We start from the raw sequence: 21,282 nt of genomic DNA, 5'->3' as shown, positions 1-21,282 counted from the left end.
ATTTGCATACATTGTAACTAGTCTCAGGTAATTTACTTGACTTCATATGTCAGGTGCTGTTCCCTTTATGACATGTGTCATGTATATAATATCATGTGAATATTTCATTCGACTAAGCGTGAGTTTGTGACGTGCCTTGTGGCAGGTTACGTTGACCTTTTCTCGAGAGGAAGGTGTCATCTTAGTTAACTACTGTTTCATTGGTATAACATTGCCTGAATCCTTCAAAACACTCAGCTATTCTCAGATATGTTTTACTGTCACGGAAAGCCATTTGTCCCATTTATTCACAGCTTAGGGACTTGAGAACAAGACTATGTTACTTACAAAATCACACATTAACCCAGATCAGGTCTAATCCAGATCTTGAGGCTATCCTGAAGGATCCTTGTATTCGATTCGCCTCAAACGTCTCCTTATGTAATGGTCGACTGATTATCATGGCTGTAGGTCACTAAGACAGAACCAGGATGAAAGAGAACCCAAGTCGCCGCGGGGGATAGGCAGTGACATGGCAGGTCCTACAGGTTGTTCTAAATGATTTTGACCTGGTTGAGGCATGAAGGTTTAAATGTGGCTATTTAAAGAGTTGGTCGTGAGTAGGTTATTGATATACTCACATACGTTAGACAATGCTGTGATGATAAGGCAATGACTGAACAGCAATGTTGTGCTTGACTGCATAAAGGCCTCTCTGTTCATGAAATGACTTATGAAATGATGAATCGTACTTGTATCCAACTCAGATATCCAGAATACGTTTCAAAGTGATCACCAAAATGTCTTGTCTAATGACCATTCATGTACAATTCATGGCGGTTGAATGTACGTGAAGGGGGCATGGATGGGTAGTCTAGAGTACCGCAGTTCGTGCCAGAAATCTGATATCATGGGTTCGAATCACATTTTGACCCTGGTTACGTTTTGTAATCTTTTGCTCTGACGTATACATTAGTGGTACTCTTCAAAATCCCGACGAGCTCCGGGCTTTCCTCCCAGTATCAGGAATTTGAATACAGGTTTTCTATGAAGAATGTAATGTGTATTATACAAAGGGTATACCAATTTCTCTTATGTTCCTCTTATAGCTACGTAGGTGAAAAAATATACACTAACTATTGCGTATATCCTTCTAAATCCAAGTTTTATAATTATCCTTCCGACAACCAACGATTGTACCCTACTTGAGAATCTAACAATGTCATTCCGTGGAACACCAACTTGAATTTCAACACTTGATCGAATCTTAACATCTGTCTATTCGTATGCAGTTTGGTGCCGATGGAATACACAAACGGAATAAGAATTGACTAATTACAGTTACATTAATGAAGACAATTATTCTGGAAATGTACATGCATTTTTGTGGTATAGATGTACAAATGCTAAATACATACATTATATTTTTACTTCAAAATATATTTGTTTAGATGACAAAAATGCAATTGCGTCACGTATTTATTTACATATAAACCTCACAAAAGATGGTCCCGTTCCCTGTCTCTACTGTTAGTGATGTGTGCATGTACTGAAGGGGTATGGAGATTGCCCAGTCATTTAAGGCAGCGCAGTTGTCTGTACGGAGTTATGCCCCTTATGCTCATAAAAGACCTGCGATTGTATGTTCGAATCCCGGTTTCTAGGCTTGTGAGCCGATCCTCGTCAGTTTTACCACAGTGGTAAAGGACTGGCAGGCCTCAGGCGTCCCCGAATACTAAGCAAACCCGCACTGATACGATACGACGTAAGACACAACTCATTCACTCCTAATGTAACGAATTCCCTCTACGAGAGTGCATTCTGTAAGTTCTAAATCTCACACAGGACTTCCGTAATCAGTGGATCATTTATCATTGACATCACAAGACGTCATAGCTACAAAAACGTTAGACGTGGTCTGTAATCTGTGGGAAATTGACAAACTTGAGGAACAAGTCTTCGCAGAAACGTAGATTAACACGAAAAAACATCGAATCGTTAACTACTCACAGCTATGACAGAGAAAGGTAACTGCACGCCTTGAAGATAGCAGAACGTTCTTTGTTCAGAAACCAGATGAACTGACGTCAATCTAGATATGCGACGACGGGACGGCGACAGCACTCCATCGTGCATGTATACGTCGCCGTGTTTTGAGTTTAAAAAGTACCAGTGATGGATGAGACGTTGCCGCGGGTATAACGAGGTTTGTTCTACAAACGATAAAAACCCTCTCCTCACACAAAACAAATCACTGCTAACTCCAGCTTGGACATTTCCACAGAGTCAAATCATATATACTGACAGAAGCAAATAGCGGAACTGTTTGACATTGAACGTTGAGCATTGGGTTTGAGTGTTTGTTGAGTTTGCCTTGCTTACCGCTGCTGTCAACATCTGTATGTAGAAGTCGGAAGCATTGTGATGACTACCCGAGATGCTACCCGAGATACTACCATTCCATCTAGTCAAGAAACAACTCAAGAAATACGTTTAGCGAACACAAATTCAGCCTTCATCACTGAGTCTGCGTTCACCTATTTCAGATCCCATCATGTGTACTGGCACGCTGTATATAAATTAAACGTCAAAATCATTTCAACAGCCACCCGATGTCTCTTCTAAAAGCAGAGTTGACAGTGTTCGATTCCGACTATAGTAACGTGATCGTGTGCTTTGGAACAATGCCGATAAATCAGCACCATCTTTGCTGTATTCTTCTGTGAACTAGGACATGTTTAAACAATTTGTTGGTTATGTAATGCTGACGTATTACAATCTGTATATCTCCTTGCCACATAATTTGAAGTTCATTCATCGAACCATCATGGATTTGGACAGACATCAAGTGTGAACACGTTGAATGATCATGCTCGGGTTAATCAAACAAGACCCATCATTTGATACTTTATAAAGGTCAGGTTTGTTGCAAAGATTAATCGTTTAACTGAAGAAATATACTGTGAATGTTGTGTTTCAAGGCGAGTGTAATTGCCACCATTTCCAACGTGCTCATGTTGTCATTAACTGACATCAATCATTGTCGAGATTAAACTGTTTCATATACACCGTCGTGTTCCTAAATAATTGAAATGGGCGTTTTCCTGTCACGGAAACTAGATTACATTTACAAGCTAAACAAGAGCAAACAGTTTTCTAATAACACTAATTTCAGACCGAACCGACCGAATTTCAGACACACACACACACCCTCCCTCCCTCCCTCCCCCCCCCGAACATGTGTACAAAACTGATGACCTCAGTACTGTCATGTCTTCCTTTATTCGTTTATAAAACGACTGGAATAACGCTTCATTTCCTGATAACATCTTAGGTGGCAGTTTTGAAAACCCATCATGAAATTATGTCATCCCATCGATTATGCAACGTTAACAACACTGGACGTATGTTACGTAACCATATTGATTAATTTGTTCAGTCGGTCAGACGTTGTATGTAATACTGTAAATATAGAGTAATATGATCCGATCTCTTTTGTTGTATCGTGAATGGTACGTGCTGTCTGTAAACTGAAATCGTTAGATGTACGATATAACGATTTGCAGGTGATTATGGGTAATGACTCTAAACTGCACCTGTTAACCATCTAATTGATATTAAGCATAATCTCCGGGGTTGTCGTATGTGATTAATTAAAACCTTCCCTGGTGGGCAAGAATCCTAGTCGTACCTAGTGGGCATGTTCTCGTGATGATATCGTGATTCTGTGAAATATATTCGGAAGAATCAGCTGGAAGACTGCAGTCATCGCTAACCAGGTCTACGGGACTAACTATATTCATGTTGTCCGGATAAGAACATATTTTTTACTTTGTAACTGTCCAAGAACAGCACTGTGAATGATGTACTGCGTGCCAGTCTCAAACTGGAGTCTTTCTTCATGCACTTGGAATCTACAACACCACATATTATTATCAATGTTTTTTATAATAATTAGGTAAATCATATTTCCTCAGTTTGTGTCTCCATTTCATGGCCGGCATATTTATCAATTTGTTCTGTGATGTGCTGTATACTACATAGCGTGGCATCTGTTATAACTGTTGGGCTCGACATCTCTAACACCGATAACAGAAGTTCAATGTGTAGGGGCTATGATGTTATCATTAAAATATTTTACGTCAATCGTTTGAAATAGGATGTGATTTAAATATTACGATCACCATTTGAATAAGGTCATGGAGTGGATGGTTGAATGCCCTTGTTTCCTGATGCATATAAAACTCAAATAGAATATCAACACCTGTGACTGCGTTATACACGCGTCTAATTACAACGAAGAGAATGTCCCTCGATTCATGGTAAGGAGGGTTTCCCAGGTAGTCTGTGGTCACAGTCCATGAAGGGCATATTGTTCTGTTCCGTCAGCCTTTTCTGCAGTACTCAAGCTACAAATGAGTCAAATCTAGATCCTCCATCCATCCAAGTTTCCATCCGTCTGTGCTTGTCGTCAAATGGATCTTTTTATCCCGATACCGTTAGATATTGCTCATACTGCAGTCACCTGCAGACTCAATAGTTTATCAGCAAGTATCTTGTAGCTGGCATTTTGCTGAGTAAGACGTAGCACAACAAAAACCTGTAATAAACAACGATGTGACACTTGAATGAAATACCTGTCAACACTGGAGGTATAAGTAGCGTGTGTGCATGCACCCACACAAACTCTGTCGTGACACACAAGGTTGATGGTGTTTTGCATGTCGGAATTTACACAAGATGTACTTAAGTTTTGTTCAGTCATCGAAATGGTGCATAATAATTGTGTCATGACACAGCAGATATTGTATTGTAGTCTGATGGTAGCGTCCACTTGTCATGCTGAAGACCGGGTTCGAATCCCACATGTATACAATATGTGAAGCTCATTTCTTCTTCCGGTTGTCCCAGGCAGTGATATCGATAGAAAATTGCTTTATGATAAGTCAAGAGACGTGACACCACTCACACATGAAGAATAACATTAAAAGAAATTTATATATTTGGTGTCACTTAGCCTAATAATAACATGTACACGAAATTATGAAATGTGGTAATACATTAAGATTGCGGACTAAGGGAACAAGCGGTTGATCTCGACCTCGATGGTTACCTGTCACCCTAAGCTAACATGTATATCAATGCTCATTGTGTGACATTATAAGTTGTTCACTGGTCACTAGTTGGCCATGGGTTGATGTACCCCCGATGATTGTTTAAGTTACCCTTGCCCTTCCGGGCCAGGGAATGAACAAACGTCGACGGTATATCAACCCATGGGCCCCAAGGGAACAGTGAACAACGTATACACCTCAATGTCAACTGAACTGTTTGAGCATGAGTTTCGGATCGTACTTTTCAGCCAAACTGTGTGAATCAAACGATTCGAATCTTGCACCTTGCTGTTTTCCCCAAAGGTATTATCTTAGTAGTATCTCTTCTAATCTAATAATTCCCTTCTTAATATTCACAGGTAATACATTTGAACGCTTTGTCAAAATTCATGTATGGGAATACGAAACAAATCTTTTCGTAGCCATCGCCAGATTTTGCAGACGACACAAGAAAAACATAATTAGACTGAGTTATCTCCCTTCCATCGATTTGCATTCGCAAAATATCGGTAATTTCAATCATATGATTCAATATAATTCGAAATAAAGTAGTACAACCTCGAAGTACCGAATCAGTTGTCATTGGCAGCGGGGTACGTTAACAATAATAGAATAGCTCTTTACCTATTTATTTATTTCTTTGTTTGTTTTGTTTGTTTGTATATTTGTTTATTTGTCCATTCATCTTTAAGGTAAGCGTTACATATGTCACAGTGTCAACACTTTTATGAAACACAGGGGACACGGATTACCTAGAATATCTGCTTTTGATAACATTTGATTCATCTCGTGATTTAAATTTGAATTGGGAAAGTATGAATGTTATATTTGTCCTTATACCACGAATGAATCCAGTCGTTATATTGCTTTAATGAAGCAAACACCATGCATTCATATTCCCTCTTGGCCTACTGTATAACCCGTGCTACTCGTGCAGACACTAGTATTGTGAAGTCTCAATGGCTTCCTGTCTTCTAAACGTTTCACATCATGAACTGCAGCTCGGCGGTCGTCAATAAATAGCGCGCTAAGAATTTAGATTATTACTACGCAGTCCATGAATGAGGAAGACGCAGAAAATCTGACACTTGTTTTCTGTAGGAACTCAGATTATCAGTCGACGCGGAGGAACGACTTGGCTGTAATCCCACGCACGACATCTGTGCCATGACAAACGACGACTTGGCATTACCTGGGTCTTCACATTCAGTTGGTTGTAATATCGAGCCGGGGATCTCAAACCTACAATGAAATAAGTCGGTACTGTTACACAGCTGACATTTAGAGGATGAGACTGAGAAATATGAGATTTACACATCTGTCCAAGAATTCTAGTCTTTGAATGACAGTGTCTTATTTCTGTGACGTTGTTTAGGTGCATATAAAACCCGGAGTCATCCAATACATTTAATGGTGTGAGGCTGTTCTGGATACTAGGAATATTTACATAGGTCATGTCAAACCAGAAAAAGCTGTGCTGTTTTGTTGATTATCATATATTCATAGCTCGAGGAAATAGTTTCAGTAAACAGATCATAGGCAATCAGATGGAAAGCTGATTAAGGGCTCGCGCATCCTGTTTGAATGAGGAAAACGAGTCATTCCACCGCAAAATCCAACCACGTATGATAATAAACATGGTGTTATTACATGTTCTAGTCAATGGCTACAGTGTTTTGCTGTACAGCTGTTCAACGTCAGACAAAGATTTACTTTTTATGCAGAACGTGAGGGAAGGATGGATACTACTAGTCTGTCTCACAGTCCCTGAACCACATTATATTCGTTACTGCCTAGCCCTATCTATACTGCTACAGCCACAAATGAAGCAAGTCCCTGGTCTGAATCTCCGGTCTACCTTTGACTCCTTTTCAATTTAAATGATCTTATTTCCTACTATCAGAAGTATATAAGCATTGTATATACGGCAGCATTGTATAGTCTCCCTTGGCATATTTATCCCACTCCCGTACACTGGGTGTCATCACTGCTTCTCAATAACCCATCCATATATAATGCTCACCACTATTTCACCATTTCTGTCCACTGAAATCTGTGCCGGCGGATAATCGAGGCTGACCTGTCTCTGCAAATGTGAATTTAGCGTTAGCAGCGCGGACGTCGGAGAAAGCAACTTATATAGCGTTTCAGTTATTGTCCGTAGCTGGCATGGGAGGGATGTTTAATTTATGGTACGATTGGTGAATAATTTGTACAAGATCTGCCAGCGACGTTGATGGGCTTTGATAGTGTTTGTGAAGCGGTGCGTGTCACGTGTTAAGAAGTAATGTGTATATACGTAGGTCAAAATACATCTACATAATGAATGACGTCGTCAGGTTATTCAATCATGTCTGGATGGTACGAGGGTCTCTTGGTCAGTATGTGCTGTCTTCTTACGTCATAGGCTGACAGTGACTTATATGTATAGTGACATTGACATAATGATATACAGAACAATTATATCAGGGAATGATCACTGTTTCAACTGTTTCATAATGGACACTTGGTAATTGATTTTCTCTACCTACAATATCCTTCGAATATATTCTTTTCTTATATGCTTCAATCGAAAGTGTTCTGTGAAACAATATACAGTGATGCGTATTTCTTTAAAAAGGGAAACCGTCGAGAGAAAAAAAACATCCCAGTACATAGTGTTATCTTATTTAAAACACCACTGTGTAGTGAACATACGACAAGGGGTCCTCTCCGAGTTGTTTATTGTGCCTTACTCTTGTACTGGACGATAAATAGCAAGCACGGATTGTATATTTGTTTTATGAGGTTTCAACACAATGTACAGACTTTTCAATGAGGGTAGTAAGATTTACAAGCGTTTACCCGTCATAATGATCACGACTCCGTGAACTCAATCTGATCTATGGACATGGCGGTTATGTCTGATATTTCCTCATTCTCACACAAACACTTGCCCGTCATAATGATCATGACTCCGTGAACTCAGTCTGATCTATGTACATGGTGGTTATGTCTGGTATTTCCTCATTCTCACACAAACACTTGCCCGTCATAATGATCATGACTCCGTGAACTCAGTCTGATCTATGTACATGGCGGTTATGTCTGGTATTTCCTCATTCTCACACAAACAATTGCCCGTCATAATGATCATGACTCCGTAAACTCAGTCTGATCTATGTACATGGCGGTTATGTCTGGTATTTCCTCATTCTCACACAAACAATTGCCCGTCATAATGATCATGACTCCGTGAACTCAGTCTGATCTATGTACATGGCGGTTATGTCTGGTATTTCCTCAATCTCACACAAACAATTGCCCGTCATAATGATCATGACTCCGTGAACTCAGTCTGATCTATGTACATGGCGGTTATGTCTGGTATTTCCTCATTCTCACACAAACACTTGCCCGTCATAATGATCATGACTCCGTGAACTCAATCTGATCTGTGTACATGGCGGTTATGTCTGGTATTTCCTCATTCTCACACAAACAATTGCCCGTCATAATGATCATGACTCCGTGAACTCAGTCTGATCTATGTACATGGCGGTTATGTCTGGTATTTCCTCAGTCTCACACAAACAATTGACCGTCATAATGATCATGACTCCGTGAACTCAGTCTGATCTATGTACATGGCGGTTTTGTCTGGTATTTCCTCAGTCTCACACAAACAATTGCCCGTCATAATGATCATGACTCCATGAACTCAGTCTGATCTATGTACATGGCGGTTATGTCTGGTATTTCCTCATTCTCACACAAACAATTGACCGTCATTAACGATATCTTTTCTTCCATACCAGACTTTTTTATCTGCCCCACTATTCAGGGCAAACGCTCGGCCATTGGTTGCCCAGCAACTTTCACGCGGAACAACACGTCGGCCTTTCCAAAATAGCATCATCAAGTGGCGAGCGTTTGTTTGAATCTCCAGTAATAACACCATGTTCAAGGATTTTTCTTGTGAAATTTACAGCATTTCGTTCTCCATTATTTCTTTACGATTTATGGTGTAGCTATCTCCGAATATACGTAACATTTCAAACGTAGTAAGAGACATGTAGTTGTAAACGCAAATATATCTTGAGCCTGGCCAGGAATTTTACAGTCAGTTGTGTCAGCTGTCACTTCACCTGATGGAAGAATCTATAATGACCCCGAAACGTTCTGTAGGAAAGAATTAAGAAGCTTAAATCCACAAAATATCTTGGTAACTACAAATAAACGCCGCTGAAAGATGTTATTTTAAACCTGTCCAATATAGTTCACACACAGCTGTGTTGTAGAAACAAAAGACAGGTAAATATAGTACATAGTACCAGCCATTGTCAATAGCACAAAGCGAAATGGGAAACATAGCATTTGTATGTACATTTTGAAATGTGGGGACATCACAAGCTAATGACCATCACTATCTTCACTGAAGACATAAATATGGCTATTTACAATAAGCACACACCATCAAATATAACTATTTTCCTGTTACGTATTTTCGTTGATCATTCATTTGAATCTGCCGCGTCAAAACACGAGAAACATATTCCTAAATAGGCAGAGATGTAACAGACACGTGCACGTTTCAACACGTAGAAGTAATTTGTAAAGTAAATTACGAGTTACGGAGAATGTTTAGACATTTATGTTACTTGACTGATCTGGACAAATCAAATCACATTAAGACACTACGCAGTTTCGACATATCTCCTTATCTGTCTAACAGTTAGCTCAAAGAAAGAAGTATAAATCGATCGGGTCACCTTGGGCTACTTAGCTCGCGAGGAGCGGTTATCAAGCGGGATCAAATATGTCAACAATACCGTTGTCGGTAGTAATAGATGGGGGATCATTAGCGACGTTTACATGAAACTGTGAGAGATTGGTTTCCAAATGAGTGTAGAACTGTTTGATTCCAGGGGCTGAATTCAGGCATGTGTGAGATATGTATGACAACCACGGAGCCCCATATATGGTGCTGCCTCTTTCGGTCTGTATTGTTTGATAGGTGGCGTGTTCTAACTCAGAATAACCACACCGTCCATCCACAATACGGAACTTCAGTGTATATTCCTTGTATGTGTGTGTTTGGATTCACAGATGCACTGGCAGTCAGACTGATTACCCTTGAAGACCTGGGTCAAAAATCCATGTTCGTCCTGAAGGGCGACTAACGGGATCAGGTGGTCATGCTTGCTGACTTGGTTGATACATGTCATAGTATCCCAATTACCTAGGTCGATGCTCATGCTGTTGGATTGTCTGGTCCAGACTCGATCATTTACAGACTGCAGCCATATCGCTGGAGTAAAATGCTGAGTGCGGCATAAAACCAAACTCACTCACTCAGTACCTACCCATCAAGATGTCAATCGCTTACGTGTCTGGTCCAAACTCACTGTTTCCAGTGAGCCAAACCAAATTGAGAATGGCAGCATCAATGCGGATCTCTAGAATGATCAGTTCGGATTTTTGATGGTACCAGGTACCGGACCTCTGGCGCCATCAGTGCTTACTCTCCGTAGTATCAATGCTGGCACGTGGTAGTGTCTGGGGCTGATTCCTGGCAGTATCAGTTAAGACTCGTTAAGGTCGTGTCAGTGCGGGTTCTCTGCTAACCATTCATAAACCAATACCATCTCCTCACCTTGGCCTGTGTTGTCCTCTGTAGGCCACTCGGAATGACAACCATACTCTGCACGATCACAGCAGAATTTCTATGGGATCGGTCAGTTATTATTGGATTCGGTGTGTTTGTTTGAACTGTATCACATTTTGCTGATAAATAAATTGTTCCCAAATTAAATCCCCCAGTTTAAAAATTATTTTGACTTAAATAGTTCCTCTGTGATACTGTCGTTGTCGACGTTGGAGACATGTTATGACAGCTTGCATACTGTAAAGTGTGGTCAAATGCTGTTAAAATACGTTGGACGTAAATACATAGGGGAAATTGTCACCGTGAGTGTCGTGATGCTCTGTGCGCTCCTCGCGAATAGAGGATCTGGTTAGGCGATAACAACCTATTGTCAGCGATTTGCCTACTTGAGTGATCCCCCTTAGGAGACTCGGAGATTGTAATGTGGTCGATGAGGTGCCCTCGAGATATGCTTGTTTCATTTTCCATGACAACAGAAATAAGCTTAGACTGAAATCGCCAACAGTATGAGCGGTGTTACGTCTGTACACGTGAACCATTTCGCATATTGGGAAGGAGGTTTGACGCATTTGTATTCTGACTGAACTCAGTTTCCGTACTTGCGTCTACTTTGGAATGTGTTATCTATATGTATTGAGGAACTTAAATATTTTCTATCATTTTATATCCAAAAAATAAGTCAAAAGGGGGGATTATGTTCTTTCTTAGTATAACATATGGTGTCTGTCCATGAAGAGTTCTTTCATAATGAATTTACGTTGACCTGGTCTTGTGCCCCTTAAATGTGCCTTATGTTGATATTTCTGATTGATCGACGTGAATGAGTATATTGTTTAAGAAAAGATTGCGTGTATTATCAAGGTTTTTATTGTATGCTATATTATAGATGCAGACATCGAAACTGTGGAATACTTTGAAGATCAATGATCTAAATTCCTGCTCACATCACGTTTGTCTGACTATGTCCGTGGGTGGAATGTGGTGTGTGTGTGTGGGTGGGGTGGGGGGTGGGGGTGGGGGTGGGGGTGGTGGGGATTAGAATAATTACGTAGCAACGTCCTGTGACATTTAATACGGCCAATTATCACGGATGATGGTCTCGGGCTCGTTTAAAGATTAGATGGACATAATGTCCCTCGAATTGGATGATGCATTGATGAGTATCACTTCATCTACTCACTATAGTCGTACCCAAGTAGTCATGACTCGATCCAGGTGTATGTGGGGTAGCCTAGTGGTTAAAGCATTGGCTCGTCACGCCGAAGACCCGGGTCCCCACGTGGGTACAATATGTGAATCTCTTGTCTGGTATCCCCTATCATACTGCTGGAATATTAAAACTGGTGTAAAACCGTACTCACTCACTCACTCCTGGTATATATCTCGGCAATATAGAATTTCGTATTACTAAGTGTCTGTTACACACAGAGTGCACTTCCCTGATAACGAGCTAAACATTCATGTACAAGGAAACAGGATACACATTTAAGTAATTAGAAATATTTGTAAGCGAGATTCAAAGTTTACAGAGACACAGCTGTTTGGTGTGGTTATAGAGTCAGGGTACGTCTTCTTCTAGACTTAAGGTCACTTTCTACAGTTTTCCAGTTACATCTGGCTGTGTGACCTTGTGCTTATGGGTATGTGTGCGTGTGCGTATGCGTGTGGTCTTAACCAAGCGGGTCTTAGATGTAGGTCACTTTTGTGGAGTCCACGAGTATGGATACGGCGGACCGGGATTCGAACTTATACTATAGGTTATCCTGTGCCTAAGGAACGAGTGTTAGTCAAGGGGTGCCATACTAATACTACCAGCTCATAGTTTAATGTCTGTTCTGGGTTGATGGACAAGACTTAGATACGGAACATTGGTCTTGGAATGCAAATACCAGCATTAGCAAGAAATGTTCGACTAAACGTGTTGTGTCTCCTTTTACAAGAGGTTATGCCTTTGTTCCACAAGCGTCGGAGGGGTAAAGACTACAATGGTATATAAGGAAGTTGTCATTGTATACTACCCGGGGAGTTCAAATGGAATGGAAATGCATGCTTGCTCACTGACTAGGATAATAATAAATTGGACCATGAGTGTAGATTTTGTGACTGGAATGGTACCACAAGTGTTCACGTAGTGAATGTTTAGGTCCTGGATGTATTTCATTCGTAGGTTGTGCGGTGTCAAATGTTACATTTATTGTTTGGTATGTTGCCATGGAATCTTAGTCATGATATGGTCCTATGTGTTTTTACATAGTGAATGGAATTGGCCCACGAGTTTCACTTTTCACGAATATATATATATAAACATTTCTCATGGAATGGTCATAAGAATATGTTAGGTCGGCAGCGTGGGGCCATTATTTCTTAATTTGTGTAGAGACATGAGTTTGCATTGCACGGATGTCCATTGTGTAAGGCTTAATATATATATAAATGGACGTACATCGCTTGCACCATGTTAAGTAAGGTCTCATTCGTATCGCTGTTCTTGTGACGCAATGCACAGGTACTTCCTTCGGCCGTTTCTTCATCGGTTAAGTGTATTATTTCTTGATTCTGTTGTTTTGTTGATATTCATGTAGTTTGATGGAAACGATCGTTGCTCCTGGCCGTCATGCTGCCAAATCCCTGCAAGGATCCAAGTATTTTCCGTCCGCTTCATTTTGTCGTTTCGCCATGGATGAAGGGAGGAAACTCCAGTCTGTGTGTCCTCAGGTGGCACACACTCCAAATTAGATGTTTGCGGTATTCCACTTTCTATTCAAACACGGTCACCTAAATCCGATGGAATGGTAGAGACGCATTTAGTCCCTTAAAAAAACATGTCTTTTTTTATAATATTACCTGAGAAATCCGAAAGGAGCACAGCAAGAGACGTTCCAAATCACTTCAGCTGACTGACCACCTACCTGCCTGCCTGCCACCTTCTAACACAGTAACAGTGTCTTATGCAGTATATCATTTTTTTCATAAAAGAAACCCTGAATTGTGAAGATGGGTTTCTTAGACAATATATCAAATTAGGTAATTTCAAGTCATTGAAGTATTATAAGCATAATTATATTTCTCGGATACTTGGCAATAAAAATATATAGTTAGATAACACTACATTCAGTGACATAGAAACATTTCTTTCACGAAGAGTACGCAATATTTACTGCATGTGTTTTGATTTAATAGTTCAGCATATTTGCTTATTTTTCAGGCTGCATTCAGTTGGTCGAAATGTTTTTCAGAGTTCATCTTGATACAAGGGTGATTATATAACATCCTTTCTATGGCAGCTTGCTGCTTGAGGTAACGCGAACACATATATCGATTTATGTTATAGACAGGTTGTCTCCTGAAACATCGTCACGTGAACATACGGAAATCTACGTCAGCATAGTAGATAAAACAACGCTTAGTGGTCTGTTTTGGAGAATTTTGTTTGTTTACTTCAATTTCTGATTGTGTATTCAGTCACCAGTTACTAGAATGCCAATAAAGCACTTATGGAATAGTTAATTCATTCATTTAAAGCGTCTAAGCTATATAGCACTACGTCTTGCGTCAGTGACGTCCGTTCATAGTATAATGGCGGACTTATCTCTTTTGTCACAGACGGAACCTACAGATAATCAGCTGGAAATCATCACTTTTGTAAAGTCTCTGCATCAATCTCTCCCATCATTAGTTCAAATATATCTACTAACACTTTATTCAAGTCAAACATTGAGTACACAACGGTTTTATATTTACTGTCTTGTTTTCCTGCTGACTGGATTCCGTCCTTTTGCATGCGTAACGTAGTACAATAACCACTCCAGAATTTTGAGACCATCATATTCAACTGAATTTATAGATATTAATCACTATCAGATGATAGATCTCATCACTTATATAGTGCAACACCACACTCTATCTGACGTTATATCAATCACACACGTAATAAGCTCAAAGAACACAATAGCAGGTGTAACATGTGATCCAGATGAATTGTGAATCATTGTACGACCTGTTCAAACAGGGACAGTCTTTGACTTCTTAATTAACAACATGCTACCCAAACCTCGGCATAAAATATAGAAAATTATTTTATTCATAACTCCACATAGGGCGGGTATTTGCTTATTTTGCGGCGTGAAAATCACATTTACCCAAGTAATATCAATTCTGGGAGTTCAAAAAAACGCATAAGAATAACTTAAAACCCAATACGTCAATAATACCTTGCGTACTTTACTCAAATTCTAACCCGGATCTTCTCGGGGAGTGAAGCATGGGTTACTGGAGACCAGTTCTAACCCGGATCTTCTCGGGGAGTGAAGCATGGGTTACTGGAGACCAATTCTAACCCGGACCTTCTCGGGAAGAGAAGAATGGGTTACTGAAGACCAATTCTAACCCGCATCTTCACGGGAAGAGAAGCATGGGTTACTGAAGACCAGCTCTATCCCGGATCTTCTCGGGGAGTGAAGCATGGGTTACTGAAGACCAATTTCTTTCCGATTACTTTTTTTTTTATTGATTCCTTGATTCCTCAGTCAGAGTTCAGTTCCAATTGAGTAATATATTCCTATTTGATCACAGACAGACAGATAGGTGGTTTATTATCGACTCACCTCAAATATTGCATAAAAGTTACATATGATATTGAAATGAACCACATGTTTGGAGGTACGAGAGACTAAACATTAAAAATGTACACGTTATATTTACAGAAACACAAATGAGAACTAAAACGAATAATGCACAAATAAAAACTCAAAACACTAAAATTTATGTAAAATACCCTGAAGTAAATTCAAAATGGCCCTGCAGGATTGACACTTACATGTACACCATTTGGGCTGACCAGGATAAAACATAACCTAAGATATATTATACTTACTTTCTTATTAAAGTACAAATTCTACTAAGAAAGAGAGTGAGTGAGTTTAGTTTTACGTCGCACTCAACAATATTCCAGCTATATGGCGGTGGTCTGTAAATAATCGAGCCTGGACCAGACAATCCAGTGATCAACAACAGGAGCATCGATCTGGGAATTGGGAACCTATGACAGGTGTCAACTAAGTCATCGAGTCTGACCACCCGATCGCGTTTGTCGCCTCTTACGTCACCCAGAGCATGGGTAGCTGAAGGCCATTTCTACCTCGGACCTTCACGGTTCCTACTAAGAAAGTGTAATCCCAAATATAGCATGTGTTACATTTGACCACTTTCCAAATGGCATTGTGTAGCCTTAACGTAGCCTGTGGCCAAGCTGGGGTTTGTTTTTTAGCAATAAATGGATGAGGGTATAAGGTACTCTACTGATCGTTCCATTCTACAAAATGTCCTCGTCTATACATGAGAATTTCAAATATAAACTGTAACTACAGATAGATGTACATGTAAAATACATTCGAGTGAACTGTCGAGTAATCTGGATCCGATTTCCAAAGGAAACAGCCGGCACCGGCGTCCTAGTTAAATATGTAGTTAATATGTAAGTCACGATGACGTAATTGGGTCCGGGTCTTGAAATAGTTAACGTTGTTACTAGGCAACATTCACACCGGAAACATCAAATTACAGCCACCTGCAGCTTCTGCCTATGATGTGAATTGGTATATCCCTGACACATTGTTCATACTGAGAGAAGGTGAACAGCGAAACGAAGACTAAGATTACCCGTCGTTGAAATCTACAAAGAAAATGTCCATAGGCCGCTTCCGTCTTAAAAGTCGTATTCCCGTGGACAGATTTGCGTATTCCGAGGCCGACATTGAAGTTTTTAACGAGGAAAGTTTAAGCAATTCTAGGTAAGGCAGACACGAATGGGTAAGTGGTTTTGGTGTAACAACATTAGGAGAGTGTTCCATGCACTAGGGCTTAGTCTCTGAATATGTATAATCTTGATAATAGGAAAAAAACATTTTAATTGAAAAGGAGCCCCGGGGAGACCAGAAACCTCAGGGAATCTAGACTTGTTTCATTTAAAGCTTTAGCACTGCAGAGAAGGTTTGGCAGTAGGCAAAATACTGTGGTTCAGGAACTGTGAGACAGACTAAGTATTCCATTATCGTCAGCTCGACGGGTGTATGTTTGTGTGTGCGTTTGTGTGTGCACGAGGGAGAAAGAGAGGGATAGGTGAGGGGGTGAGGGGGTGGGCCTCACATGAAGATGGTCGAACAGACCTGGAAAGTAATGAGGGATTTGAACCTACGACCAAAGGATCCTGTCACGAGTAAGGGACACCACTATTTGCTTGAGTTTGATTACAATAACATGATGGTGATGTATGAACAACATTCGACATCACACATACATTCGGAATGGTGGGTGTAACACGATCGCGATCTTGTAAGCTCGGATTAACTTGGACATTATCAGTGATTATCATGATGATCAGCTGATCGTGATATTTTCAGAATAGGTCTGTTTCTGTTAAAGCTTGTGAAAGGAGAGGGAGATAATGTCTGCCATGTATCGGATTGTCGTCCACACCCAGATAACTCGTGTGTGTAATTAGTCGAGACGAAGCACTTGTTACACTGGTTTCAACAACATGGAATGTTGTGGGTGGTGAGAGCACATACTTCAGTACAGTGCAGCACTGATGCGAACATCATCTTAACAATACACACATCCCATTTTGAAAGACGCTTGGGAATTAATCCATTTCCTATCATTTACCCAGAGAAAGCACGCATAGTACATACTGATATCCATGTAGAATAACAACGACATAGCGTTAACCCTATAGCTACCGGAGGCGACGTTAACAATGCATTGTCAATATAGATATGTATCTGACCTCCGTCTTGGGGCAGGTCTTCTGACATATATACGGGGGTACAGAGGTGGATCCCCACTCCTTCCCGCAGCCCATCCCTTTGTCTGTCTCACAGTCCCTAAATCACATAATGATTATTTTCCCTATTTCCTAGATCTTCCTGCGATACTAAAGCCCCAAGTAAAGCAAGCCTGAATCTCCGGTCTCGCAGGGGCCCCTTTTCATTTATAGAGGTTGCTTTGTTCCTATCAAAATTACATATATTAATAGACTAAGCATTAGTCTACCCACGACTCTTTGTAAGAATACTAATCATGTTAGTATAATGACCTATGTTTTCAATAAATACAGCAATTTGAATTACGTTTTGGCACACGAAAGGAAATTGTTTACTTAAATGCACAATTGCTTTTTATATATTCGTTACATGTAGTGTAGTGACAGATTACCTTTTGTTGTGTCGTGAATGACAGTCTTTTTGGATGACCAACTACTTTATTGCATGATAGTGACATTTCGGTGTACATATTTATACCGTTTTCAAGTGTACATACCGAAACGTCCCTCTGATACAATCAGGAAACTGTTCTTCCATACAGACTGAAAGTGTTATTCCTGTTACTCGCAACTTCGAATTCTACAATGCCGACCCGTGAAGGTGTAAAACTAAACTCACTCACTCACTCTACAATGCCTCTCGATCAGTTTATATTCGTATAATCGGTGGTTCTTTTATGTCTCTTCGGGTACATGATTACTGATCATTTCTATTGTACGCGTCTATCGTAAACGTCTGGCTTACATTCAATGAAAGTCATACCTGATCTGATGATCCATGATAGTGAGACTGATAACAGGTTTTGATATCAAATCCAGTGTACATATCATATCTGGAGCACACACTCTACGGTAATCTAACAGCGGCTGCCTTGTACATTTCATGCCCGCTCACTGCTCGGTCTCCATTTCACGAAGGGTCCCAAATGAACAGGTAGTGTCAGTATTCAGTTAACTGTTGTATGTTTCAATATCTGTATCATCCAGGACGACTGATGACATTACGTTCCACGCGGATGTCGTTACGGAATGTATCTGGGGCGATGTAATTTACAGGACATTGACACTGCAAGTTATACCTCAGTCTAATGACCGACTGAAACATTTAAATCTTTGCAGATCATGTCACTATATGGTTAAATTACGATACTACGTTTCTGATTACAGTATTCTTTGTATGCCAGTGGCGACAGGCTAAGTGGTGGTCCTTGCTTTAAAAAGTTTGGTTCGTATTATGCAGCGTCTCCGTTACGCCAGAAACCCGTGGCATTAGTTCATGCAGATCACGATTTGCTCCGTCTATGTTCGTAGATGTGTCGGCACCATGTCCGCGGGTGTTATCAAAGTGGGAAACTTCTACAACCTACGTTTCTCTGGGTTCAAGTCTCACATAAGCCGACATTGTGTGATACAACTTAAACCCTTTTGAAAGCGGCATCAAGTCAGACTCAGGCCGTAATTCGGTCTGTCGGGAGAGAATTCAGACTGGAGTATAACTGAATAGGAACAGATTATATGGAAGCACAACTTCTTAATTGCAGTGAATGGGATGTTTCAGTGTAGATGCTAACAGTGCCATCGAGCAAGTAATACACACAATTTTACACAAGGAGAATATGCACGTGAATGATATTCGCGTTTATACAATTGGCGAGGTTGATGTACAGTGCGTTGACATACTGATAGCTGTGATACAGATAGTGGCTATGTAAAGAGATGGACAAAGAGCAGGGAAGGGTTATATTTGATTGACCTCGGCCTGGATTAGATGATTGTATGTTGTAAGGATTTAATAACCTTGATCTCAGCATTGTCGGTCTGAGTTGTTTGATGTGGACTGCCTCTAAGGGTATTTTTATCTTGTACTCAGATCGGTTGGATTCAAGGATGTTGATGTTTTTTCCAATTGGTGATTTGATTCTGGCGGGATGAGTGTGGACGGAAATGGCTGATTTGGAGTCTTTTTTCTTTAAATTTGCCTGATGTTCCTTGATTTTCGCTGTTCGGGCCAGGGCGTTCACCTACCTCCGACACACCACATTTGCGCTGAATGTGGTAGCTCACGCCCGTACAGTTGGTTTTGTAGTGTCATCTGCAACTGATTGTGTATCATACGAACTAGCTGGATTCATCTATGCCTGATTTCATATGCTTGGGTTTATGTATCTATAGTTGGCCCTGATATGACAGGAATATTGACGACTGTGCCATGAAACAAAATGACTATACAACTGACGTTAACAATGTCATGTTCAGAGATCAGGATATCGTCTTGCAAACTACCGCTGAGTTTATCGCTCGTTCACCCTGACATGCTCACATATTCTGTTTCTGTAACGCTGAGTGTGTGTTTAAAAGACCCGACATGCGCATTATTTTGTCTGCAATATACAACCAACGCGTGTTGCTATCAATCACATGCCTGTCGTGATAGCGAGGGTCATTGTTTTGCTCGCCTGTATATGTTTCATACCAGGCCAGCTGAAGTGCTGATGTCTGTCGAGTGAATCTATACGCTGCAATAGATTATAAGGTTCAAGTCATCAGTGTTTATTTATCATAATATTAATGTGTAAACTGGCTTGAACAGGTGCAATTTATTAAAATCACAAACAACATCCTAACATGTGTCTGTTTAAATGGCAGTCCTTGTAACAGGACAGTACGGTTGTAAGCATTGCCTCGTCAGACCAGTGTCGTTGACATACTTGAAATATGTTGTTAGTTGGTGTCAGAATAGTTCTGGTTGTTGAAATACAAGCAGTCGAGATAGTCGAAATAATGTTCCATCTCACCCCTTCGGCATGTCGAGTTTGAACAGATATAACCTATGGCACTGGTCACAGAGACGGTGGCCCTGTTCGGAGACGTTTGAGTTCAGGTCAGCGTTATCCGACAGCATGTTCACAATATCAATCACTTGACTGTAAGCAGTAAATTGGATTAATTATCTTCTGACGTCTTTCTGTGAGAATATTGTTGACTGCGACATAAATAGATACATACATACTTTTGAAATGGTATCGATATAGTTTCGGATCTATCTATGCGTGTATAATTGTCAGATGCACATGTAATCATATAGTTATCCACGGGTCAACATTTTGTCTGTATTTTGTGTTCTTTGTGCATTTCTGAAGTGTTGGTCTGTGTGGGCTTCAGAACCTTTTGGTCACTCGTGACCAACTCGTGTTATTCCTGGACAAGCAGAATAGCGAGGTTTGGATTCATCTTGGAGGTTTCGGACAGGGGCGAGCGGTGACAAATGCCATTTGGTCTGTGGTGTCTCAACGCACCCGCTTCAAGTGAATGCATATTCCAGATTGTGGTTTGATTGTAGTTCTTGAAAGGTGTTTAATAAGATAAGGTTGCAGTTTGTTTTGATTGTGTTTCAGGCACAGCCTTGCGAATGTGGACATCGGGTCCCGTCTGCCCCGGGGCGTGCGGAGGGGGTCGACCATACCGGGGCTGGGGGTGGGGTCACCGTCCGACGCTTCCAACAGGCAGCAGCTTCTTGAAAGGTACGTCCTGCTTCACCAAGTACGAACGAATAAAGTGCTGAATGGATGGCTGAAATCACTAGACTCTCTGAAACCGACAATTTGACAAACATTTCGTCACATTCTACAGAGGGCGGTGAGGTAGCCTGGTGCTTCAATTCCCCACATGGATACACCCCGTCACCCCCGTGATATTGCCAGAATACTGATAAAAGCGGCGTA

The 21,282-nt window shown here is 40.6% G+C and overlaps 1 protein-coding gene across 3 annotated transcripts in view; it reads left to right on the top strand.

The window, feature by feature from the left end:
- Nucleotides 1-21,282, top strand: part of LOC137286659 (proline-rich protein 5-like) — a 59,693-nt gene that overhangs the window by 29,267 nt on the left and 9,144 nt on the right. For all 3 annotated transcript variants that reach the window (XM_067818633.1, XM_067818635.1, XM_067818634.1), the window contains exon 2: nt 20,956-21,081. In XM_067818633.1, the coding sequence (XP_067674734.1) occupies nt 20,956-21,081 (126 nt within the window). The remainder of the gene's footprint in view (nt 1-20,955; nt 21,082-21,282) is intronic.

This window comes from Haliotis asinina, chromosome 6 (assembly GCF_037392515.1).
Source record: "Haliotis asinina isolate JCU_RB_2024 chromosome 6, JCU_Hal_asi_v2, whole genome shotgun sequence".
Taxonomy (NCBI): Eukaryota; Metazoa; Mollusca; class Gastropoda; order Lepetellida; family Haliotidae; genus Haliotis; species Haliotis asinina.
Note: the sequence above shows the minus strand (reverse complement) of the source record. Positions and strands in the feature narration are given on the sequence as shown.